Source organism: Haemorhous mexicanus, chromosome 20 (genome assembly GCF_027477595.1).
Source record: "Haemorhous mexicanus isolate bHaeMex1 chromosome 20, bHaeMex1.pri, whole genome shotgun sequence".
In the NCBI taxonomy this organism is placed as follows: Eukaryota; Metazoa; Chordata; class Aves; order Passeriformes; family Fringillidae; genus Haemorhous; species Haemorhous mexicanus.
The window spans coordinates 882559-908930 of NC_082360.1; the positions used below are offsets into that span (position 1 = coordinate 882559).

The following is a 26372-nucleotide window of genomic DNA, read 5'->3' on the forward strand; positions in this document are numbered from 1 at the left end:
GGCCTGGCAGAGGATATTCCAAGGAGATTTAGGAGATCTGCATCCAGCTCCTGGCTTTATTGCACATGCCCTGGGTCAAGTAAGGAGCCTCCTTAAACCCAAACCCTCCAGCAGCTTTTCCATGTTTGGGTTGATCAGAGACTCAGATCATTAGGATGGAAGAGACCTCTGAGATCCCCAAGTCCAGCCTGTGAGCCACCACCACCTCACTCCCAGAGCAGGCACAGAGTGCTCATCCTGTCACTACCTGAGCACCTCCAGGGCTCACAGATCTCTCTTCTCAGGGATGAGGCCAAGCTCTGCCTTCCTGGCGTTAGGGCAGACAGGGTTTGGCCATCCAGCACAGAGCCTGAGGAGCTCTGCTGCCCTTTGGGTGAGCATCCCACGTGAGCCCTGGGCAGCAGAGCAGAGCTGAGCACCGAGGCCTTCCAGGGCTGCCATGCAGGGGACAACGTGGGCTGGGACATCCCAGTGGATGTCCCTGGTGTGGAGGTCCTGGCCCTGCCTGGTGGCACCAGCACAGAGCTGTGTGTGCACAGGAGCTGCCCCAGTCCCAGGCTCAGCTCAGGGGAGCAGAGCAGCTCATCCCACATGAAAGCTGCTGCCAGCAGAACCAGAAAATACAGTTATCTCGCCAGCAAGCAGCGAGGCAACACCAAACCAGCCGAGCTGGATAGAAACCAGTCAGGCAGCCCTGCTCAGCCCAGTTAGGCTGGGCTGGGAGTGAGGCAAGGGGCAGGGTTAGGAAACACTCACCAGGCTCCTTCTCAAGGCTCTGTAAGCACAGCCCCGGGCATGGGGATGGTGTGTGACCCCGCAGTGCCAGCCCCTGCTCCTGCAGACACAGAGAGTGTCCTGTGCCCTGGGAGCTGCCCCTCCCCGGGACCCTGCAGGGGCTCAGGGTGAGGGCACCCTAGGGTGGGACAGCAGGAACCCACTGTGGGTGGGACAGGACTGAGGAACACCTGCACACCCTCCCTGGGTGGAAATGGGTGAGCAGAGCCCATCACTCACTGGCTCTGCTCAAGCAGCACTGGGCTGGGAGACTCTTTCCATTTTGTTCCCCATCCAGTGATGCACAGAAATGGACAGGACCCATTTGGGATGGTGACTTGTCTCTGGTTGTTGCTCCCTCTGCTCCCCAGAGCTGAATTCTGCAATAGCAGCAATGCCCCTGGAGCTGCTCAGCCTGGATGGGGATGGCCCAAGGGTTTGAGAATGGAGTTACCCCTAAAAATGGGGATGAGCCTCCTCATCTCCCCTCCACTGCACAGCTGAGGGGCCCAGGAGCCAAAGGCAGCCCAAAGGAAGGTGTGCTCATCCCGGGAAGGGGGTGGGTCAGGGAACTCCCTGCCGGGTTGTGTCTGCAGGAGGTTCAGGATTCCAGGAAACACTGAAAAAGTGCTTGAAAAGGAGATCTGTGGAGATTTGCTAAACCAACAAACCACACCAGGCTCGGAAAATCTTGCACAACATAAGAAGTTGGAGGGTGGGGAAGTATCCAGGGGACAACTTGTACCTGCTGATACCAATCTGACTCTTCCCTGGTCACTTCTGCCCACTGTTCCCATTGGGTTTCTCTTTTATCCCTCTATCAGCCATTAAATCTTCCTCTCCCCACCAAAGGTGGTTTCCAGGAAGAGAAAATGATGTGATTATGGGGGGATGGCAAAGAAAGGGAGAAGTCAAAAGATCAAACCACTTCAACTGGGTGGGACATGAGCTGGGAGCCAGGTGGCTCAGCAGGGGCTCTGCTTCAGCTCCAGGGGTTATTTCACTTCTTGGTGAGTTTTATACAAAAATCTGAAACCCAGAACATTTTCTGTAAAAAAAAGTAACAAAAGAAAAAACATTTGGGGACAAAACTATAATGGCAAAGCTTCTGCTCTGCTCTGGATATTGGAGATATGGCACAACTGGAGAGGGGAGTGACAGGGCAAAGGGGGAAGGTGAAAATACCCAAATAATGTTCACCCCCAGAGATCTTCACCTCTGTGGCCACGGCCATGACCCCCAGGTCAGTAAATGTGGGCAGCTCCAAAGCTGGGCTGGGGGATGCTGGAGGGAAGCAGGCTCCTCTGCATCCCCTCCCTGCACAGCCCCATGGCTGGCACGGCTGGGGAGCTGGTTCAGATAAACCAGCCCTGAGCACTCAGCCATGGCTCTCCTGAGAGTGATTCACATCCCAGCCTTGGCTGGGAGCTGCATGGAGAGGAGACCTGGGGCTGTGAAGCAGGGCAGGAAGGGCAGGGGTGGAGCAGGGAGGGTGGCACCAGAGGGACAGAGAGTCACTGACAGCACTGGGGGACTGCCAGGCTGCTGGGCACAGGGGACCTGAGCTGGGCACAGAGGGGATCTGGGCTGGGCACAGAGGGGACCTGGGCTGGGTTCACAGGGCACCTGGGCTGGGCTCAGGGCACCTGGGCTGGGCACAGAGGGGATCTGGGCTGGGTTCTCAGGGGACCTGGGCTGGGCACAGAGGGAACCTGGGCTGGGCACAGAGGGCACCTGGGCTGGGCACAGAGGGGATCTGGGCTGGGCACAGGGGACCTGGGCTGGGCACAGAGGGGATCTGGGCTGGGCACAGGGGACCTGGGCTGGGCACAGAGGGCACCTGGGCTGGGCACAGAGGGGATCTGGGCTGGGTTCACAGGGCACCTGGGCTGGGCTCAGGGGTCCCTGGGCTGAGCTGTCTGCCAGGGTCTCTCCAAAGGGCACCGCAGGGCCCCTGGCAGGGCTGCCCAAGGTGACAGTGGCAATGGTGAGGTGTGGGGCAGCAGCTCCCGGGATGGGTCCTGGATCAACACCACCATCACCATCACCACCACCTCCTCCTCCTCTTCCTCCTCTCCAGCCCATCCCCGGCTGAGCAGGTCAGGGGAGGCTGAGCGGCACCAGGGCGTGGGGGCTGCTCAGACTTGCTGAGTGCCATTCCCCGGCAGCAGCTCCTCCGAGGAAGCGATTCTGGGTGCTGAGGAGCGATTCCAGGCGGTGGGAAGCGATCCCGGGCGATCCCGGGCGATAGGAAGGCGCTGAGCGAGCAGGGCCGGGGCCGGGCCGGGCCGGGCGGGCCGCGCCGCTGTGACTCAGCCCTGGCCCCGATCCTGCTGATTTTCCACCCAGGCAGCCCGGAGGGGCAATTCCTGCTGCCGTGGAGGAAGGGCAGGACCATCGCAGGGATGAAAGCCGGTTTTGTGCAGCCTTTCCACCCCAGCACGGCCCGCAGCCCTCAGCATCCTCCTTCCCAGGGCACCGGGCCTTGTCCTGCCCGGGGCGGGGTGGGAGCTGATCCGTGGTGTAAAACACGGTGAAAAACACGGTGTAAAACACGGTGTAAAACACGGTGTAAAACACACAGGATCACAGAACCATCAGGCTGGAAAAGTCATCCAACACCACTGAGTCCAACCTCAGACCGACCCCCACCTTGCCACCTCAGGTGTTTCTTGGACACCTCCAGGGACCCCAGCGTGTCCCTGAGGAGCCCTTCCCATGCTCGCCACCCTTTCTGTGAAGAGATTCTCCCTGAGAAGAATTTCACACATTTCCACTGTGGATATTTGCCTTCAAGGGCTTTCAGCTTTCCACCCTTCACCACCTGGCCTGCAGTTATTTCCAGCAAACAAACTCCATTTCTGCAAGCAGCAGAGGCCAGATAAAACCAGGCACAAAGCAGCCAGGCCCTGAGCAGCCTCCGGAGCTGCCTCTCACCCGCTCCCCCTGCGGCTCCTGGGGAGCAGAAGAGCTCTGCACTTCAGTATTTCTAAGAGCTTTTGGAAATACTGAAGGCACTTCTTCAGGGCTGAGATGGAAAAAGCCAATGGCTGGGAGTGAGCCAGGGCTCCCTGGAGGTGTCAGCTGTCCCTGTGGGACCGCTCGTGGCCGTGGGATGGGAGGTTGGAGTGCTCTGGGTCTGCATCCCACCAAGCTGCACAACACCTGAGTGTGAGACAGGGAGAGATTTCTGACTGGAGCCGCTCCTTTCAACACCACATCTGGGATATCAGATGGGTTTGAACAGAAGGACAGAGCCGAGGCTCTGGAGGCTGATTTGGCATCAAACAAATTTAGAAGTTATGTTCAAAAATGGTATTGAGCTGGGGTTATGGAGGGGCTCAAACAGCAGAAGTTTGGGTGGATAATTGTACAAGGTCATTGCTACTCAATTAAACCCAAATGTTACAAATCCCGGAAATTCGGATCTGAGGTTAAGCATCGGGAATTCCAGGCATGCCAGGAATGCAGAGATCAGGCACAAAACACCTGTAGTAGAACCAGGGAGGGGAGAAATGAGGCAGCCCTGTAAAAGTGGGTTCTGCCTAATCCAGTCACATCCTTCCCTGTCCCTGTGGAGCAGGGGGAGCTGCAGCCAGGCTCCTCCAGCTCCAGGGACACGGGACAAGCCCCCCGAGGGGGTGAGTGCATGGAAAGTGAGGGGCTGTGATGGACCTGGGATAAGGACCGGGACAGATCCCTCAGAAAGTACCGTCACGGGCAAAGCAGGCTGAAACCGGAGCTATGAACTGAATTTATTGCTGGCAGAATCACAGCAGGATAACGAGAAGTAGAAGAAAACCTTGGACAGACTTTCCTGGAGCCCACCCTTCCCGGGCGGCACATCTGTCCCGCGGGCCAGCAGCTGCCAAGAGCGCGGGATGTGCCGGGAGGGGCTGGGGACAGCCACGTCCCCACCTCCAGTGTCACCGCTGTCTGCAGCCAGCCCTGCCGGCGGCGGAGCACCGCGAGCAGCCCCGGGCATCGCTGATCCCCGGTGACAGCGGTGACAGCTCCCTGGCTGGGGGGACCGCGGTGATCCCCGGGGATCCCCGGTGACAGCGGTGACAGCTCCCTGGCTGGGGGGGGACCGCGGTGATCCCCGGGGATCGCCGGGGACAGCGGTGACAGCTCCCTGGCTGGGGGGACCGCGGTGATCCCCGGGGATCCCCGGTGACAGCGGTGACAGCTCCCTGGCTGGGGGGGACCGCGGTGATCCCCGGGGATCCCCGGTGACAGCGGTGACAGCTCCCTGGCTGGGGGGGACCGCGGTGATCTCCGGTGATCCCCGGGGACAGCGGTGACAGCTCCCTGGCTGGGGGGGACAGCGGTGATCTCCGGTGATCCCGGTGACAGCGGTGACAGCTCCCTGGCTGGGGGGGACAGCGGTGATCTCCGGTGATCCCGGTGACAGCTCCCTCGCTGCGGAGCCCCGTTAACCCCTCCGCAGCCCCGGTGGTCCCCGGTGATCCCCGGTGATCCCGGTGACAGCTCCCTTGCTGCAGAGCCCCGTTAACCCCTCCGCAGCCCCGGTGATCCCCGGTGATCCCGGTGATCCCCGGTGATCCCAGTGACAGCTCCCTCGCTGCGGAGCCCCGTTAACCCCTCCGCAGCCCCGGTGATCCCCGGTGATCCCGGTGATCCCCGGTGATCCCAGTGACAGCTCCCTCGCTGCAGAGCCCCGTTAACCCCTCCGCAGCCCCGGTGATCCCCGGTGATCCCGGTGATCCCGGTGATCCCGGTGACAGCTCCCTCGCTGCGGAGCCCCGTTAACCCCTTGGCAGCCGCGGCTCCGCGGGTGGCTGAGCTCAGCAGAGCCGGCGTTAATCACACCGGAATCCGGTTTAATTGCGGCCTGCCTGTGATCCTGGGTGCCTCTTCCAGGCTGATGGAAAATGACAAATATTTATCCCCCCTCTGGCAGCGGCCCTTTCTCTTCCCGCATTGCCACCAGGCTGTCCCAGCCCCGCTCCCAGGAGGGAAGGAGGACTGTGAGCAGGCACTCCAGCACGGTAGAACTGCTTGGGGCAGCTGCCAGCTGCTGCATTCCTGCCAGGACAGGCTGCGGGAGGAGCTGGGACACACCAGGTGGCTCCCGGACAGCCAGGTGCTGCCACGGAACCTCCTGCTGTCCCCAGTGCCTGGGAGGAGCAGGTCCAGAGGGGACACCTCGGATAGGGAAAAGCCACAAGGATGGGGTTGGAGCAGCCCCAGGGCACGCTGTGCCTGCGGGGCCAGGCTGCAGATGCTGGGAAAGGGGCTGCAGAGGGCTGTGATCCTACCCTGGGATCTGGGACTGTCTCCCAGACATCCTGCAATATCTTCACTCCTGTCAAGCTCTGCCTTTCTCTCCTCCAGCGCTGGGTCTGGCCGGGAGCCAGGGCCTCTGTAAACGTTACCAGAAGGGCTGGCAGGAATTCAGGCCTAACTCATTACAGGTCCTGCAGACGTTCAGCTGGGGCTGAAGATTGGCCTCTTTTGGGACCCTGACAGGGAATTTAAATTGAAACGGGAGGATGGAAGGGAAAGAGCCCTATGGAAAAATGAGATTCCTGACAAGGATGTGTATATGAAACCCCCACTGGCTGCGTGTCCTGCTGTGAGTCACGAGCTCTGTTCCCCCAGCATGGGCTGCCCTCCTTTAAAACGCTCAGGAATTGCTGGGATGTGGCACAGTTACCCCCTTACACACCCTAAACCAGTGGCTCTGCTCCCCCCGGGTATTTCCATGCCCCCAGAGCTGAGTGGCCCCTGGGTGCAGTGGCCCAGTGGTTTTTGTCAGTGGTTCCTCCTTGCTTTGCTGCAGGGCTGGAATTAGGGATTCCTTCACCTCAAAGCTCTGCTGGTTCCTCCTGTGCTGTTTCATCTCCTTTGGTGTTCTTTGCACCAAGCAAACCCATCATTGCTCAGCACCACTCAAGCACAGCCCCTGTACGAACACTCTCCCTCTATGCTGATTTCCACATGATTTAACACTGAAAAATCCCTTGACTCTCTGCCCTTCAGGCACAGCAGCACCTGCAGAGGCTGTTCCAGTAGAAAACAACACAGAAAAAGGGCATTTTATTCTCTCTAGAATCAGGTTTAGCTTCCACCCTGCCGGTGATTGAGTAACAGCACACATATAAAATGACAGCTAAGAAATAATAAATAAATAAACCATGACAAAGAGCTGAGCTACCAAAGAGACATTCATTCCAGCCTCTTTAAACCCCAGGGTGTAAATGCATGCACAGGAAGGGAGTCTGTTAAAAATGCAGCCCCAGGATCCTTCAGCAGAGGTGGGGCAGGTCACATGGCTCCCTCTGCAGATGCCCTTCAATTCCTGTGCCAGACAGGCTCATCAGACTGGTGCCACTGGGCTCTGGAGGGCTTGCACTGAGCTGGTAGCAGCCTCTGCTGTGCTGATACACAAATCCCTGCGCCAGGAGCAGCACCTGAACCCACCAGGGCTCATCCCTGAGGAGCAGCAGACCTTCCTGCAGTGCCCTGCAGCCAAGGCTAACATCCAGGATAATTAATAGCCTGTTTGTTTGTTTTGCAAACAGCCCTTCCAGAGGCTCAGACCAATCTCACCCATCTTAAACAGGCGAGGAAAGGCACGAGTCCAATTAAAAACTCAATCATTGAATCATTTGCAAATCACCTTTGTCTTCTTCATCCTAAAGCTCTGCTGAGCATGGCCTCTGTGGTGCTCTGCCCTCCTCTGTCTGGGAGCAGCATGTGAGCTTCTCCATGCCACTGGCACAGGCTGTGCCTCTGCCAAGGTGGGATTTGGGAACGCTGCCTGCGTGGGAGCAGGGCAGTGCTCATGGGGATGGGGAGATGCTCACAGGGACAGGGACATGAAAATGTTCCCAGAGGAACTGGGAAATGACCATGGGGGTCAGGTTCTGCTGGTGAGAGGGGTGGGATGCCCATGCTGAACCAGGATGCTGCCAGAGCTGTGCCCATGCTGGCAGCATCCTGGTTCCTGTGGTCTGCCCTTTCAGCCCCGATGCCATGCTGCAGGAGCTGCACTCTGCATTTCTGCACCCACTTCTGTGCTACCTAAGAGCTCCAGGCTCTGGGCTGTGGTTTTCTCCCGCTCCTCCCATGGCAGCATCTGCATTTCCCACCGACAGAGCTCAATCCATTTGCAGGGTGGGAGGAAGCACTGAAGATATTTCAGAAGTGGCTGAGCTGTCCCTGCTGGGGTTGGTGAGGGGGTGCTCTGCTCCAGCCCTTTGCCAGTGCTGGACTGCCCAGTGTGTGAAGGGGAGGCTGAGACTATGCCCAGCCAGTCCAGGCAGCTGCTGCAGGTCCCCTTCTGCCAGCTGGGCACAGCTCACCACATCAGCAAAGGCCTTGGAACCTCACCTGGGTGAGTTCCCGTGTCACCTGCTCAGGGTGACCCTGCCTTGCCAGGGGGCTGGACTGGATGCTCTCCAGAGGTCCCTCCCAGCCCTGATGATGCCATGATCCTTTGAGGGCTGTTCCTGGGGACAAGGTAAAGCTGCAGAGCACATTCCCGGGGTCTGGAGAGGACAGACACTGCCAGCGGGACCCAGTGCTCAGGGCACAAAGGGGACACGGCCTGACCCCCACAGGGACGTGCCAGCTCCTTTTCCCCTTGGCACAGGCTGGGCTCTGCAGGGCCATGAGCCGCGTGGGCTGTGCCAGGGGTTAACTGCTCCCCACCCTGCTCATCCTCACTGCCCCAGGGCGTCTATCTGCTGGGATAAACTGGGATCTGCTGGGATCGATCCCCCAGCCCGGCCAGGGCTCGCTGTATGAGTTACAAACTCACCGAGCCTGATAGTGAGTATTGGCTGGGTAATTAACCAGCAGGGTTCAGTCAATCATTAAATCCCATTGAGTGAGACTGAATGAGACGGTGCCTGCGGGCTGCCAAGGGAACTCCCTGCTCCACGCAGAGCCGGGCACTGCCGCAGAGTGGGAGCGGGAACGGGACTGCAGGGACATTCCCCTGCAGGGACATTCCCCTGCAGGGACATTCCCCTGCCAGGACTGATCTCCAGCTCGCAGGCACTGCCCCCAGCTGCAGGGCTCTGGGGGAGAGGGTTTCTCCAGCTGGCATTAACCGGTGTGTGGAGCTTGGGCACTCCTGCTTTCAAGCCAAAGATGAATAACCAGGGAGGAGACTTGTGAAGGTGAATGGGCTCCTCCTGAACATGCTAAAATAAGCTGTGTGTAATAGATTGATAACAGACACCACCCTGCTCCCTCTCAGGCACACTTTATCACACTCCTCACAGAGGGGAGCTGGACCAGGACAGAGATCCTGCAGAGATCCTGTGAGACTGAAAGGCAGTGATACCCTGGATGGAGAGAGTGAGCTGCAGCAAAAGGAACGTCCCAAAGCCTCTGTGCCTGTCACAGCCTCTGCTGGACACAGGAGGGTGGCAGCAGCTGGCACGTGCTGCTCTGCCTCCTGTGAGCTGTCCTGAGCTCGAGGTGCAGCCTGGACTGTATCCCCTGTTCCACAGCACGAGCTGTGTTTTGCACGCTGGGAGGGTGCAAATCTCCAGGTAAGAACCTCAGGGCCAGCCCTGCAGGCCAGTAAAGGCACGATGAGCCCCAGGGAGTGGCTGAGCAGTGCCGTGGAGCAGGAGCTGGAGCAGGGCTGTCTCCCTGAGCTGCTCACCCAAACTGGTGCCCGGGTGTGCTGTGGTCAGCTGGCCGTGCTCCTGCCAGCCCCCAGGGGCACCCTGAGCTCTCCAGAGCCCAGGCAGGAGCTGTGCTGCCAGGCTGCAGCTATAAAAAGCCCCACTATTGCCTTCCAAGCTGGTGATTCAATAACAAAATGCAAAAGTAATATTAAAGCTGCCTGTTGTGCCAACTGCTGGCTGTCTGCAGCAATAAAAATGCCGTAAATCAGCTCCAATTAAAGACTGCAGAGCCTAACAGGAGGCTCCAAGTGGAGCTGGGAAAACCCCCAGCACACTGGAATTGCCTGGGCAAACCCTGCATGCCATCACTTGCCACTTGCAGGGCACTGGAGCTGGCCAGAGGTGCAGGGCTGGAGCCTGGCTGGGCAAGCACACACCTTGAGGTGTGAGAGGGTTGTACGGGGTCAGGGCAGCTGGCAGCACCTGTGCCCCTGCCCAAACACGAGGCAGGGCTTGGGAATGCTCCTCTGGGGTTTTTTAGGCAGACACAAGCTCCTGTGGTCAGGTCTCAAGGAGCTGAGGCTGCTGCTGGCCCTGGACACTGCTGGAGGTGTGGGAGCTGCTGGTGCTCTGGGCAATGTCCGTGCCTTCTCAGGGGGGTCCTGAGGAGCTCACACCTTCTCACAAGGCAGGGAGACATCCCAAATGCATTATTTGTCTTTAAAAATGGAGCCCAGGCTCCCAAGGCACCCCAGCAGCCATCAGATCTCCACTCCTGCTGGAAGGTTCTCCTCTGGAGTCTGCTGGATGCTGTCCTCATCAGTTCTGGGGTGTTTGCTCCTCAGAGGGGGCTCTGAAGGGTTTTTCTCCTTTTTGGCACATGTGGGCACTGGAAGAGCAGGTGGGAGGTGGAGCTGGGATGTGCAGGAGGGGCTTGGTTGGCAGGGAGGTCCCACCACTTTGGTGTTTTTATGTGACAAATGTCAGATAATCCTGCTGGGACTGCCTGGGTACGAAGGGGGCACTTATTTCCCCATTTGATGGGGCATTGTTCCCCCATTTTCTGGGGCATTTAGTTCCCCCAGCAGTGTGGGCAGAGGGGCAGGGGATAGATGGGGTTCCCAGCCAGGTGGGGGGTGCTGGCCCAGGACTGAGCCCTGTCTGTGGGAAATGAAGCTACAAACAAACCCCACAGCCAAAATGTGAGGAGGGGAATCTTTCCCACTGGGAGAGCTCTGCATGACAGACTCATGCTGCTGGCATCCACACACCTAATCCTGCAGTTGTGCTGAGTAAAGGCCAGTTCTGGGCAAGGCTGGGATTCCTGGGGAAATGTGCCCTTTGCAAGTGGATCCATGGGAGACTTCCACCATTTTCTTTATCTAAGCCTGCAAAATCCTAGCTAGGTTGAACTAGGTGATCTTATGATGTTCATTCCAGCTTGATTTACCCTCTGGTTCTAAGATGCCCAATGAAAACTTCCTTCTGGCCTTTCCACTGTGTAATAAGTAAATAATTTCCCTTAAAAACAACATTGCAAGGGATGAGTGCTTCAGCAGTGCAGGCTGGTGTACTTGGGGTGAGAATTGAAAGCCCTCAGTCAGACACAAGTGCCAGGGCAGCTTCCCAAACCTGCCCACGTGGTTTTCCCAGGACATTTCCGATCCCAGGGCGTGGTGAGCAGGGCAGGGAGGGCAGATCTGGCAGACAAATTCCTGCTCCGAGGAGAGAGGGGAGGTTCAGATTTCTGGATGGGTTTAAGCTGAGATTTGAGAATGATCCCTCCTTTTCCTTGAGGGAAGAGCCCTGCACGCCAAACCCTCGTGCTGAGAGCGGAAGGCATGGCTGTGAAAATCCTGCTCTGCCTTCCCAGCTTCCACTCCTTCCCAGTGATGGGTGGAGAGAAAGAAGCCAGGAGCAGCTGAGCACAGGTCCCCCTGCACCCCCAGGTGTTGATCCAGCATGGTCTGGGATCCTGGTGCTGCTGGGTCAGGACTGGTGTGCCCAGCAGGAGCAGGGCAGTGATTCCTCCCCTGTGCTGGGCGCTGGTGAGGGCACACCCCAGGGCTGAGCCCAGGTCTGGGCCCTCGGTTTGGGAAGGACATGGAGGGGCTGGAGTGTGTCCAGAGAAGGGGAACACGGCTGGGGAGGGGCTGGGGACACAAACCCTGTGAGGAGCCCTGAGGGAGCTGGGGGTGCTCAGCCTGGAGAAAAGGAGACTCAGGGGTGCCTCATCACTCTCACAGCTCCTGAAAGGTGCCTGGGCTCAGCTGGGGCTGGGCTCTGTCTCCAGCAGCACTGACAGAACCAGAGCACACAGCCTCCAGCTGCATCAGGGGATATACAGGTTGGATATTAGGAAAAGTTTTTCCAGAAAGGGTGATGAAGTTCTGGAATGGCTGCCTGGGGAGGTGGTGGAGTCCCCATCCCTGGGGGTGTTTTATGAAGCCTGGATGTGGCCCTGGGTGCCAGGGTTCAGTTGAGGGGCTGGGGCTGGGTTGGACTCAATGATATTGAAGGTCTCTTCCAACCCAGTGATTCTGGGATTCCGTGACTGTGTGTGTGGGGTGGATCTCAGCCCTGTCCTCAGCTCCAGCCCTTCCAGCTCCAGGAGGCTCAGGATGCTCCATGGAATGCCTTGGCTGCCAGGTGTGCTGGGAGCAATGCAAACCCCAAATCCACCCCCCTCAGCCTGGCAGGGTGCTCACTCCTGCAGAGGGGCTATTTCTGCTGCTGTGACATCAGGGGCACTGCAGCCTGGCCAGCCAGCCCTTGTGCAATCCCCTTTGGACAGGAAGGAGCAGACTTTCCATTCCTGATTTAGAGAACTTTTAAAACTCTCCAGGACTGAAATATATGCTGGGTGAGACAATGGAGCTGGTGTTTGGTGCTGATCCCTCCTGTTTGGGAACGTTTCCTATTGACACAAGAGGTGAAATAAGTGGTGTGGCCCTGGAGGACAGTCTGCTGCAAGAAATAAATGTTAACCTCATCTGGCTGCCATTTAGTACAGCTCAGAAAGCTTTGAAACTCAAGCATCAAGCACGAGGCTTGAATTTCCCATTCCTTTCATGCCTCTCACATAGAAATGTTTATTATAAAGTAATTTTCTCGTGGAATAATTTATCTTTTATCCCTACACCTCTCTGTTTTGATCCCACACAACAAAGCAGGCAGTTTGTACAGGAGCAGTTCTGCCTTTTCCTCCACCTTCCTTCGAAGGAGTCCCAGCATCTTGTGCCTCAGGTGTGACCTCACCTCTGCCATGGGCACAGACATCTCTTCCCTGTGGCCACCCAAAGTCACAGCAGGTCAGGATTTGAACTGGGAAACAAATTCAAATGGTTTTATTTAGGTGTCCCCTTGTCACCACTAGGCTCAAACCTCTTTCTGCGCCCATGAGACCCCTGCATTTAAATATTGAATCTAAACCTTGGCTCAAAATTGCTCAGGGCTTGGAGTTATGGGGGACAAATCTGACCCAGAAATCCTGAGGAGTTCTGCTCTGCAGAGGCTCCTGGGGGGCCAGACCCAGGTCTGTAACTCTTGGAAATGCACCCAAAATCTCCCACAGACAGAAAGGGAGGCACCAAAAGTGTCAAACAGCCAAGGAACGAGGGAGTTTTGGCTTATTTGTGGGTGCTGCAGGGACATGGGACAGCACAAGCAGCGTTGGGGTGCCAGGGGTGTCTGCCCCTTGCAGAAGTTTGTCCTGCCTGGTGCTGTCCCAGGCAGCCTGGGGAGGGAGGGGAGCATCACCCAGTGTGGAAAGGAGCTGCACAGGACATGCCACCAGCAGCAAGGCCTCTAAATTGGGAACAAATGGAGCATTTTTTGCTTAAATTCTCTGGGTTGTTTCAAACATATCAAGTGCTGCTTTAGGCTCACGTGGTTCTTATTGACCTGCCTGGTCCCAGCTCTGGAACACCCCCGGGACAGGCTTGGCCTCAAGCCTGCCCTTGTAGCCACAGTATCAAGAGGCTTCTGTGTAAAGGTACAGGGGCAGTTTTAGGATTAATGACCAGCTGAGTTTCTATTTAAATCAAAATCCTATGTGGAAGATGTTTCTCTCTGCTTTCTCCAGCCTCTGCTCTTTCCAGTCTCCTGGGCTGGACAGAAATATTATCATTCCCTCCATGGGTTAAAGGCATTGAGTGGATTTGGAGAATTCCTTCCTAACAGGAGCTTGGATAAAAATAATTGTGTGATAAAAATAATAACCCAGTGCTATACCCTGTCATGCTCCACATGGCATCTACAGGATCCTCAAAGATTTTCCATGGAAATAATTTCCTAGAAGAAACTAAACTCCTCAAACAGCTTGGGCCTGGATTAATGTTTTCTGGGTGGTGTTTCTATTTCTCTTTTACATGGTGCTGAATGTGTAAAAATGGAAGTTTTCTGGAAGCAGGGAGATGTGGACGTGCTGCCCTGGGGTGTGAGAGTGTCGAGGTTTGGATGCTGCTCCATCCCCAGGCCTTGGCTGCCTTGGGGGGTGACCACAGGTGATGGTGCTGCTCCTGGTGCTGCTCCTGGTGCTGTGAGCTCCCCAAAAGGAGCAAAGAACTCATCAGGCTTCTCCATTGGAAAGTTCTGGCACTGCCAGGGAGCCGGTGTTGCTCTGTGAGCACTGGCTGAGCGCCTCATCTCACAGAGACCTGATGGCTGAGCAAGGGAAACGTGGAGATCTTGGCACATGCCTGTATTTAGGCAACCCAACATGCACGTGGGGTTGCCTCACTCGGTGCCTGGGGCTGCTTGGGGCAGTGGCCACCGAGCTGCCCGGGAGTGGCACAGCCCTTGCACAGCCAAACGCAGGGGAGGAACCAGTTGAGCCTTTGGGCTTTCATCTGCCTGCAAGTCAACACCCTGAATTTTCGGAGAAACAGGACGTGCAAGACCTCCCACTGCAATGGTAATTACCAGGGAGACTTTCAGAGAAACCTGGGCGCCAGGAGCTGTGCAGGGCTGATCTGTGTGCAGTGACAGGCTGGGGTGAGCCAGTGATCCCCTGCTCTGTGCCAGGAGCCTGGCTCACCTTTGGGGTGAGCCAGTGATCCCCTGCTCTGTGCCAGGAGCCAGGCACCCCACGTTTGTCTGATTGCCTTATTTTGAACCCTGAAACCCATCCAAAATTTTAAGTTGGACTGTAATGGCAGGTGTGATTTGAAACACTTCTGTTCCAGATCACAGACAGTTCTGCTTCCCAAGCACAGGGACAAGGGGACACATCCCTGCTGCTGTCCCCAGCCCTGCCTAGGATCCCCCAGATTCCAGCTCTGCCCCGGAGGGTTCTGATGCTCCCTCCTGAGCATCTCCCCGCTCCTCGCCCCGCTCGCAGCCAGGAGGATCCAACACAAATTCCTTCCACCCAAAAGGCTTTAACGCCGAGCCCCTCGCGCGGGGCGGGCAGGAGCCGCGGCAGCCCCGGGGCTCCACAGCCGTGCTTCGGGCAGAGCTGTGCCCACCCCGCCGGGCTGCAGGCACCGGGCGGGCCCCGGGAGGCTCGGCCAGGGAGGGCACCCGGGAAGGGTTCTGGAAAGGCCGGGGAGCGGGGAAGCTGTCCGTGATGGACCGGGAGCGCGGGTCCCCCGAGGGATCCATCCAGCCCCCGGCAGCGCTGGCAGGGCGCAGCGAGCCCCGGGGCGCTCGGAGGCTCCGCTCCCGCCGCCTCTGCCCCGCCGCCGCTCCCGCATCCCGCCCGAGCCGCGAGCGGCGCTGCCCGGCGGGCGAGGGCTCCGGAACCCCGGGGGCACGGCTCAGGAGCAGAAAACGGGAGCTGGGGAGGCACGGGGCCCGGGCGGCTGCAGAGGCGGCCCGGGGACACTCGGCCGTGACACCGCGTGTCTGCGACCGTCCGGGGAGTGACCCGGGGGCGGTCACCGAGGGCTGCGGCCGGCTCCGCGGGACGGGCCGCGTGGGGAACGGGCCGGGGCTCTGCACAGCCCGGCTCCGATCCCGGCCGCATTGGCGGTGGCAGTGGCGGGGACGGGGACGGTGGCGGTGGCGGTGGCGGGGGCGCGCGGGCGGGTGCGGGGGAGGCGCGCGCCCGCCGCTCGCTGCAGCACCGGGGACGCGCCCCCGCCGGCCGTGCTGCAGCGCGGGGCGGGGCCCTCCGTGACGGGCGGGGTAACTGCCCAATCAAAGCGGCGCTGCGGGGTGACGAGGGCCAATGGGCGCTGAGGAGGCGGGGCGCGGCGCGGGGGCGGGCCGGCCCACGGCGTGCGGAGGTTGCTATGGCTGTGGCCGGAGAGCGGCCGGGGCGCGGACCAATGGGAGCGTGCGGAGCCGCTGATGGACGCGGCTGCGAACCAATGGACGCGCGGCGCGCGGCGGCGGGGGCGGGCGGTGCGGCGGGGGGCGGCGGGGCCGGCGCGGCGCTAAAGGAGCGCGGCGGGCGCGGGGCGGAGCGGGCGCGGCAGAGCCGGCGGGCGGCGGGCGGGCGGCGGCCGGCGCTGCACAGGTGAGCCGGCGGGGCCGGCGGTGGGGCCGGGGCACCGGGAGGGGGGCGGCTCGGCGGGGCCCGCCCGCGGCGGGGGTGTGGCGGGGGCGGCGGGCCCGGCACACAAAGACCCCCTTGTTGGGCCGCCCGCCCGCGCCGCCCTGCCCCCGCTGCCGGTGCCGGCCCCGGCCGCGAGAGGAGGGGGCCGTTCCCTGCCGTTTTCGGCCATTTTCTGCCTTCCCCGCGGGCCCCGGGCGGGGGGCGCGGGGCCGCGGCCGCTGCGGGCGCCGCCGGGCCGAGCCGCGGCCGCCTCTTTGTCCTTCGGGCCCGGCGAGGGGCAGCAGCGCGGCCGCGGCCCCGGGGCGCTGCTCGGGCCCGGGGCTGCCCCGCCGGCCCTGCCCCGCCGCGCCCCCCGCCCCCCCTTTGTTCACAACGTGTGTGAGGTTTTTTTGGATTTTTTTTTTTTTTTTGGCTTTATTCGCACGTCGTCTGTTGGGAGTGCTGGATTCCTGCATGATAAATGTGCTCATTTGTGTGTTTCATTTGAATGCCATTGTTAGCGGAGCAGCCCTGAGTAGGGTGAGCTGCAGCTTGCCTTGCTTCTGCGGAGGGTCTTTTGTGCTGGGCTTTGTGGGGCTGGGAGCCCGGGTGGGAGGATGACCCTGGAGGTGCCGGCGCTCCCCCGAGCTTTGGGTTTAGCTCAGGAGCTGCTCTCCAGTCAGTCACACCGTTCGTGTGTGAGCGGTGCGTGCACTCCTGGATGAATGCTTTCATCTCAGTCTTCACCCTTTAATTCCGTTGGGCGCAATGAGGGTTCATTTCGTTGTGTGAGCTTTATTTGACCTTCAGGTTCCCGTGCCCCTCGGTGTGTAAAAGCGGAGCGCTGGCTGCCCCGGGCTGTCTCACCTGCCTGGCAGCGCTCAGGGCCTGACACCGAGGGCCGTTGGCACGCCATGGTGGCACTGGTGTTCCAGGGCTTTGTTGGAGCTCGGGCTGGAGCCTGGCACGGTGGGCACAGTCACCTTTCTCACGTGGCTTTCAAAGCTCGTTTATTTCATCAGTGGGCTTCTCCAGCCAAGTGTGGCATTCATTGACTAAACCTTCAATTTCCTGGCGGAGGAGTCCAGCTATCACTTAGAGGTGTGCCCTCGACGATTCCATCTTTGTTCATGGAAATTTTCTCTGAGAGGCTCTTCTAAAATACTTTAAATGTTGAGTCATCATCTCTTGATTTGAATTAAGCCATCTGTGCTAAGGGATCTGCTCCTCACACCTCTGAAGGGTTCAGTGACTTCAGGCTTGCTTTAACACTGAAGTTGGACAATGTAACAAATGTCTCTGCCTTAGCTGGAGACACAATTATCCTGTTTAATTACACGTTCTTCTCGGGAGGGTTGGGTTGCAGAACTTCCATCAGGGCGCGTGCCATAGTAGGAAAGGTGACAAAAGCAGTTTGGGAACCTCGCTGGCTTTGTTCCCAAGCTGGCCTTTGGGTAACCTGCTGGGAAAGGATTCTGTAGCCAATGTGAGGTTCTTCAGCAGGGAAGGTGTGTGCTGCAAACCAAGATGTTTAAAGTCCTGAGGAGCAGGGGTTAGGCTTTACCTTGGTGCTCTGTGGGCAGTTGCAGATGGATCTGCCAGCTCCAGGAATCCTGGCTGTGATGGCAGTGCCTGTGGAAGGGACTGGGGCCTCTCTTGGGTAGAGGCAGCCAGGTAAAATGAGTGTGCAGGGGCTCTTGTCAGTCAGTGGTTTTTCTCTCTGCTTCAAATTACCCGTGGAGCTGTTGGAAAATCCAGCATCATTCCTTGCAGTGTTTTGAGCCCGGAGGTAAGCTTGAGATCTGGAGACATTTTTTGGAATATGGTGATGTCAGCACTCAGGACTGAGAATGGGAGCAGGCTGTAGAAATGCAAAGCTTTTCAGGGAGAATATGAGCAAGGTTTAGCTGCCTGCATGGCTCGCAGAAACCCCAAGTGTCCCAAGTTTGTGTCTGTAGCTGCAAATTCACATTTTTAAAACTCTTCCTTGCCGCCTTCTGGTTTTTGCAGCAGAATCCACCGAGCAGATTTATGGGTTTGTATCTATCTCAGTGTTTTTGTTTTCCACTGTTCCATCACAGCTGAGTTTACTGCCAAGCTCTTGCTCTGTTTGCTCTCGTTCCTTATCTAAGCCCAGCACACAGGTGCGTGTTTTTCCTGCCCGCAGCTCTTGCTGGGATGTCTCTCCCTTGCTGCTGCACAGCTGGAACCCTGCTGGCTGTCCTGCACTGGGTTTGGGTGGCACTTGACAGGTAACTGAGCTTTGTGCTGCACTGGGTTTGGGTGGCACTTGACAGGTAACTGAGCTTTTGTGTGGCACAGGTGTGTGAGCAGGGCCTCGGTTGTGCAGCAGCTTCTCCAGGCTGGGAGCGATGCCTGGGGCTGCTTCTCCCAGGGGAGGAACTGGTGCTGGAGGAGGAACTGGTGCTGGATCAGAGGGTTGTGAGGCTGGTGTGTAACGTGCTCCTTGCTGTTCCCTCTCTGCTGGCAGGGTGACTGGGAGCAGACCCTTCTCTTGCCGGGATGGCGCAGAGGTCGGGGCAGGAGGATCCGGAGCGCTACCTCTTCGTGGACAGGGCTGTCATCTACAACCCTGCCACCCAGGCCGACTGGACTGCCAAGAAGCTGGTGTGGATCCCCTCGGAGCGCCATGGCTTCGAGGCAGCCAGCATCAAGGAGGAGAAGGGGGACGAGGTGTTGGTTGAACTGGCGGAGAACGGGAAGAAGGCGCTCGTCAATAAAGATGATGTTCAGAAGATGAATCCTCCCAAGTTCTCCAAAGTGGAAGACATGGCAGAATTAACCTGTTTAAATGAAGCCTCTGTATTGCATAATTTAAAGGATCGCTATTACTCTGGGCTCATCTATGTAAGTAGTAATTATGGGATCCATTCTGGGTGCTAATTCAGCTGACCTTACCTGATTGCCATCCCTACTGTCAGAGTAGGCCTTGGCTTTGATTTTGGCAGCCTAAATACTTTGTATCCCCAGCATTTGCATGGGTCCAAAGTCTTTTTCCATCCTGTGTACAGGTCAAGAGCTCTGTCATAAAACAAACAATACCCTTCTGTGAGCATCTTTTGGCCACACAACGTGACATGGCAGCTTGGGGGGCTCTGCTGTGCTGCTCCTTGGAGTGCTTGCCTCCTGCTGGACTGATCCACTGAGCAGTGGCAAGTGGCTTCCTTGAGCTGAGGGAGGTGACAGACCCTCACTTTGCTGGATTGCTGGGTTTAACTGCTCATGTGAATGAGCACATCTCTTGTTTTAACTTGCTGCGTGTTAAAAATGGCAATAAGAGGCTCTGCTGGTATTTAAAATATGAAGTTTGGGAGTACTGGGAGTGCAAAATGTCTTTTTGGAACTGCATATCAGCCTAGTGGCCAGGAAGGGATGTGTTCAAGTGCTTAAAATAAACCAATAAGATAAAGCTTGTTTTTTTCCAGTGGTTTTGAAGCACTGATTGAACATCTGGCTTATCAGCATCTTGCTCTGGAGTTGGGAATCACAGCGCCCTTGGTGCTGTGTCTGACCCTGCTCCTCCCTTGGGCTCTGTCCCAGGTCTGTGCCTGCAGTCAGGGGCAGCTCCTGCTCTCTTGGCAGGCTGCTTGCACAGTGACTTGTTGGGTCAGGGAGTCAGGAACAGCTACAGGGAGACTTTCTGTCTCAAAAGACCCTGGAACATCTGCTTAAATGCTTGCTTCACTTTTTATAAACACTTAAAGCTTAAATCCACTTTATTTAGTCCTGATAGCTGGCTCATTTTCCCCTCCATCTGGGGATTAGGGGGTACATTTTTAGCTTGACCCTTGATAGTATTTGGACTTACTAAAAATCGTGTACAGCTACAAAGTGTTTTTCTGTATTTGTGTGTCTTTGTCAGCTTCCTCCTCCAAGGCTTTACAACAAGGTGCTCATAGCAGAGCTGGGTGAAAAATGCTTCTGGAATGATTCCTGCATAAGGAAACTAATTGCATAATTAATGGATTGAAAACAAAAAGTAAACAGGTTGATAGGTCAAAAGTTTCCAGTCTGTGTATCAATCCTAATTATGGCTGTTAGGAAATGCATTACAATTATTATAGCCCTATTTCATGGTGAAGGGTAAAAACCTGCAGGCCTCGAATGTCCCTGCAAGCTCTGCAAACACAGGCCCAGGTGTTTGTGGGGGTGCTGTCAGAACCTGGCACACGGGGCACAGGACTGTCACTCTGGGTCTGGCAGTGCCCCTTTGTGGGAGCCTGGCTGCTCGTGCCTGTGGAGTTGGTGAGGTCCTGCAGGTGCCTGACCTTGTTCCCTTCCCAAAGGGTTCATTCTGCTCTGCTGGGGCAGACTGGAGCTTGTTCCTTGTGGGATGCTGCTGCCAGGCTGGGGGGTCAGTGCACGTGGCCTGTGTGACCTCCCTGCCCAAGCTGGGAGAGCTTGGCTGGGCTGAGAAACTGCAGCATTTGTTGGGCTTTGCTGAGTTCCAGGGACATTGCTGGGGGATGCTGCTCTTGCCAAGAGCACTGCTTCAGTGCAGCTGTCAGAATTGGCTCCTGGGCTGAGGTGGAACCTGGCTGGCCTGGTGAAGGTGTGCAGAAGGGCAGTGTGGCTTGTGTGGATGCTCAGAGATTCACGGGCCAGAGGGACACTGCAGGAGCTCGAGCTGTTGGGGGTAAGGAAAAGCTGCCTGGTGTAGGGAAAAGAGCCCAGGTGAGCTGAGCTGGAGTGAGTTCTGGTGGTTTGGCCGTGCTGACAGGAGCTGGTTGAAGCTCTGGTTGGATTTCCAGATTGTACTCCCTTAGTAACCAAATGAAAGTTGTGTGTTTTGGTGTTGGTCTCAAGCAGTTGAGGTGCAGGTGGTGAATCTGATCAGGTCTCCTGGAATTTCCCAAACAGGCAGCGTGGAGTGTTGCCTTTCTAGGAAGTGAAAGATGCAAGAATGTCAAGTGAAGTAGCCACATGTTTCCTTTCTATCCCTAGAAAGGAAAGGAGCAGAGGGCTTTGGGTGGCTGCAGTCATCGGGCTGTGATCTGTGTCCAGGAACAGGAGGCTGACTAAGGCCCACAGTGACCTGGGCACTGATGCTCACTCCAAGAGTTTCATGTAACATCCAAGTAGGGGTGGCCAGCAGTTTCTGGAACTTGCAGCATCTCTGCTGCCTGCCAAGTGTGGTGATCTCAGGCTCTGAGCACCACTGCTGAGCTGGGGGAGGTGAACAAAGGAGAACATGGAAGGTCAGGGTTTGTAAAGGCATGGTGTCACTGTTGGTCCTGTCCCCCTGGGGCCTGCTCATGGCAGCACAGAACATGAAAAGGAGCAGGACCTGTGCCAGGATGGTTGGAGTGTCAGTTATGGTGATCCCAGTTTTGCTTTGGAGATGAAATAACTTTAATTTCTTGCTCCACTTTTACATCATCTGTGCATTGGTTGCCACCAGGTTCACTTGGAGTGTTAGTGCTGGCTCTGTGAAGGTGCAGCCCCCTACAGCAGGTCGTTTAGTTGTTTTTTCATTGCTTCTGCCTTTGCTTGGAGTTTTCAGTCTCTGTGCCTTCATGGCTGAACTTCCCCAAATCCCGTGCTTTTCTAGGGATAGCAATGTTTCTCACCTATCATTTGAGTCACTAATGCTCAGAATTGATCTTCATATCCTGCTGGAGTGGGTTTTGCTTCCTGTGAATGCTCGTGAACGTTGATTCTCCAGTTCAAAACTGCACTGCTGGGGCTGCCCTGCTTTGGAGTGGCCAGCTTTAATCCTGGCTTCAGGCTGCATTAGTGACATCCTTCAGCTGCAGATCAGGAGCTGGAGGTGGTTCACTGGGAGGGCACCCAGGAGGAATACCCACAGGCTTTGGAGGTCCTTTGAAGATTTGGAATAAACATGATTTTGCTCAGACTGGTTTTATGGTGCTTCCTGAATGTCCTTATCCCATGAACTGAGTTCCAGGTGGCTTTCTGGGGATGTTGTGTAAGAAAGGAGTAGTTCTAGTCAGAGGTTTTGGCTCACTGAGCTCTGTACCCTGGCTGAGGAAACATCTTTCTAAGACCTGCATGTAAAATGCTGCTGTGGAGGCTTCTAGATATCAGCCCTAGAGCTTGGTTTGTGCTCAAGTTGTGTCTGCAGAATATGATTTCATGGGGGGGAGAAGCCTTTGAATCAGAGAATGAGATGGAGAAATGAAATCCACTGGGAAGGGTGGATGGTGAGAGTCCCTCAGCCCTGCATGCTGCTTTTTCAAGACCACACTTAATTCTTTGTCACAAGCTGTGATAGACATTAGGGGACACTTTACCCAGCCATTTAAAGCTCTTTTGATGGCAAGAAAGACTCTTTAAGAAGCATCACCTTATCTTGTGGCCAGAAATATGCTGTCAGAGCCTGTGGGTCTCTCATGGCTGTGCAGGTTTGCCACAAGGTTCTGGTTTGGCAGGGACTCCAACACCTGAGCTGCAGCTGGCTGGCTGTTAATGGTCTGACTGGTGGGTGCAGCTGAGCATGGAGCAGTTCTGGGGTAAATGGCACAGTTCCCACCCAGTGGGTCTGTGAACTTGGGAGCCTGAGTGCCTTTTCTGATGCTCAGCAGGGCCACAAGTCTGGCTTGTGCAGTCAGAGTTCCCACTGCTCTAGGGTGGGATGAAGGAGTTGCTCACTCCAACACAGGCTGTAATTAAGCTGCTGTAAAACCCAAGGTTCCCCAAATGCTATGTGCTTTATAGTGATTTATTTTAAAACCATTGCTGTTGCCACAGCTGTGGTAGGCCCAGCTTTCCTGGATAAGGCCTTGCCCAGAGGTGGTTGTGTGGCTTTGTGATACCCCAGAAATCATTGCAGCTTCTCCTTAACTGCTTCCTGCCCCCCCTCAGCCAGGAGGATTGAAATACACAGAATTTCTCTGTGCCAGTGTCCAGATTGTCCCTTGTGACTGGTGGGGGATGGGAGGAGCCCTGGGGGGCTCAGGTGGGCACAGGTACCCCCGGTGTGTGTGCTGTGGGGTGAGTCAGGTTAAGAGTGAGGAGTTTTGCTGCTCTAGATTCAGCTTCAGAGTCCCCCAAACTCCAGTGAACTGTGCATTATCTTCCCTGCTCACTCCCCCATGGCTTTTTTTAAGCCAAGACTTTTGAAAAAGCGTTGGAAGCTGTTTGTGTGAGGCTGTGAGTTCCTGGAAGCCTCCTGCTGGTTCTGCTCTCCTGGCACAGGGCTGCTGGCCTTTCTTTGCACCAGTGAAGTAGAAAACGTGCTCATTGTTGTGCAAGTAAAACACTGCAGCAGGTATTTGTTGATAATTGCAACTGTTACCTCTGTAATGGCTCTGCAGCCCTGTTATTTCACTTTTGAATGTACTTTCCATTTTAGTGGAGTAGGAGAGGGAAAGAATGGGAGCTGTGGCACAGTCCCCAGTTCCAGAGCCTGCTGTGGGTGGCAGCTCTTACAGCCCTGCACTGGAGGAGCTGTCTTTAAGCTGTTCCTTCTGTTAAGCTGCTGCCTCCTGTGAGGCCTGAGTGTAACCTAGAACAATCTGAGGGATTATATAAGCATCTGTGTTCTAATTGCTTTAATTTTCCTGCTGGTCCAGTTGGGAATGTTTCACGTTACTGAGTGTCAAAGATTGGTATTAAAAGAAACCTGCAAGAAATGGAGTTTGTTACTTAATTCTTTTTCCTACCACAAGTCAGTCACTGGATCTAATACCCAGCATGTGGCAGAGGAAATGCTGGGGTTCACTGGTGGAACTGCTTTGACACAAGAACTTTTTTTATGTTGACTCTGATTTTTGGAAGACTCCTAAATGTGATTGAGTTGAGGGAGCTGTGTGCAGGGTTAGAAATGTCTGAGGGACTGCAAGAAGTGAATCAGGTAAGCAGAGGTATGAAAAAGGGCTTGTTCTTGTCAAACTGTGTTGCTGTAAAAAGGGAGGGTTAAGAGTGTAAGCAGGAGCAGCAGTTTGCTCTGTTCTGCTGTGCAGGTGCTCAGGTGGGTGCATTGTGCTGAGGACACCCCTCCAGCCCTGTGCCTGGGTCAGAACTGCTGCAGGGCTGTCTGTGCAGCAGTCAGGCTCTGACATGCAGCTCTCCAGGAGCCTGCTGGAAGGATTTTAATTCTCCCGTGGCCCTGCTGCAAGCTCAGCTGATGTTTTAGCTCTGAGCAGTTGCTGAGGCAGTCTGAGCCCAGGCTGTGACCCTGAGTGTGTCTGTGTGAGAGGAGGAGCTGGCAGGGCAGGGCAGGGCACTGCTGGGCTGGGGGCTCTCTCTGAGCACATCACCTGAGGGCTGGGAGTGGGGAAACTCAGCCCTGCTGAGCCTCTGCTCAGCCCCAGCTGTGCACAGCATCCCCAGACAAATCCTCCAGTGTGGGCTGAGCTTTTCCTTTGCTACCTGGTGGGTGTGCTGGGCTCCTTCCCTTTCTCATTCTCCTGCTGGGCTGCCCTGAGTTAGGCTGAGATCCCCAGGCTCTCTGAGCTGAGCTTGCCAGGCTGTTCCTCGCCCTTGCTGAGCACCCTTTGATTGCAGTGTTGTGCCCACCCCAGGGCACAGCCTCACCCACATCCCCTCTGGGGCTGAGGAGTCCCTGTCCTCCTTTAGGGCTGGGCTGGATAATTTCAGGGAGAAAGGTGCTCTGTGAGAAAACCATGTTTAGCTCAGGGAACTCAGCTTGGAGTGTGAAAGGTGAGTCTGTAACCTCAGGAAGTGAAAACCAGGCAAAGAAAATGCTCTGTTGAGGCAATTTGTCAACTGGAGAGTGAGCTCCACTCCCTTAGTTATGGGATAGTGCTTAAAGCAGGCTGGGCTGGGAATGCCTGGTTTCTGTTTCAGCTAATAATGAGAGCTGTCTAAGTGCTTACTTCAGCTTAATTATTTCTGTGGTAATAGAGTGGACCTGTCACTTTTTGTGTGTGAAGAATTGCAGCTAAAGGCTGAGCCTGTGTTTGGGGGGATTGTTAGATCACTGGTTGTTCCAAGTGCCCAGCTGTACCTGCATGGTGCTGGTGTCTCAGTGGTGCTTTGAGGAGGCCTCTGCAGTGTTCCTGCAAGGGACAGCACCAGCCTTTCCTTACCTGAACTCCCCTGTGCATGCACAGGCAGGGTGCTGTGGTGGTGAGGGAGGACAGGCCATGAGGCCACACTCAGATGGAACCTGCACTCCCAGGTGGTTTCACCTGGGAACAACTCCCCCTGTTTGCCAGTTGTTCACTCACAGCCACCTCCCTGCCCGACTGCAGGGATGGAATGGGGTTTGAAAGAGGCCAGTGCCAGGATCCTGAGCTCTGCAGGCTGGGACAGCTTACCAGAACCCAAATTACTGCATGATAAACTACTGGATACAGGCTGGAAGCATCTGGAAACCTTCAAATGCACATTTAGTGTCCTGGAGGGGAGCTTGTATAACCAAGCTCTCAGTCAGAGCTCTCCTGCACTGCTGCTGTCTGGAGCCCTGCCTGGAGGGTGCATTCCAGGGTGTCCTGTCCTGGTTGGTGCTGTCTGTCCCAACAGCTGATCCATCAGCTCAAGGTGAATCAGCATCTCTGCTTGCCTTTCAATTCTTAATGTGCTCATCCACCTCTGTCAGCTGAAAAATGAATGAAGGCTGGGTCTCCATCCAGCCTGGGCTGTTACTGGAGCTCACCCAGCTCTCATTCCCACCTGCCAATTCCAGCAGAGTCCACAGGATAGAGTTCATCCAGTGGGTGTCCATTTGTTAAGCAGGTGTGTGTATATTCCTGATAATTCCTCCTGGGGCTGCTCACCAAGAAGCTTTTTGAGGGGTTTTAAACAGTCTCTCCTTTTCATGTGTTTGGTTTCCATGCTCAAAGCCCTTTCCTGCTTTTTTAGGCATGGTGATTCACTGTGAGACTTGCAGTTATAAAACAGCTGTGAAAGATTTGGTACCATTTGCTCCCTCCCAATTTAATTTGGCTCATTAAAAGCATCCTTTCTGTGTTTCTGTGCCTGCCAAGCCATGAAGCCAGCCCACCAATATGTTCAGATATTGCTTGCTGCAGTCAGGAAATTGGGAAAACTCAGTTCCATCTTCCTGTGAATAAATGAAGGCTGTGCAGGGTGGTGCTGGTTTGGGAAAGGTCTCGTTTTGAGATTCTGCAGGGAAACAGCAGGAGAGGGAACTGGTAAGACATTCAGCAAGTCAGGGTGTTGGAGTTCAGGTGCTGCATGCAAAGAGCTGCCATGGCACAGAGGGAATGGTCTGGGATAAAAACCTCTCCTTTAGATTAAGTTTCAAATAAAGCAATCCCAGCACTGGCAAAATGTAGAATTTTGTGCTTCATAACTTCTAGTTGAGCCCTGTTCAATATAAAGATTCTTCAATTCACCCTTTTCAGTTGTCCAGGACATTTGTTGGCCCTCTCTGGTTTGGTTGTGTTGGGCTTTGCTTACTCCATTCCTTCCAGGTTCCCAGGTCCATCAGCTGCTGCTTCAGGAGAGAGCTGGAAAGGCTTCCAGGTTAGGTGTTACCAAGAGAGGCTTGTTGAGTTTGTTTTGCTAGGTTATTAATTCTTTATGTAGCTAAA

General features: G+C 56.0%; 1 protein-coding gene across 1 annotated transcript in view; it reads left to right on the forward strand.

The window, feature by feature from the left end:
• Window positions 1-15786: 15786 nt before the first annotated feature.
• The window catches only part of MYH10 (myosin heavy chain 10), an 88893-nt gene continuing 78307 nt past the window's right edge, over window positions 15787-26372 (forward strand). The window contains exons 1-2 of the mRNA XM_059864710.1: window positions 15787-15849; window positions 18359-18735. Coding sequence (XP_059720693.1) covers window positions 18391-18735 — 345 coding nt within the window. The 5' untranslated portion in view covers window positions 15787-15849; window positions 18359-18390. The remainder of the gene's footprint in view (window positions 15850-18358; window positions 18736-26372) is intronic.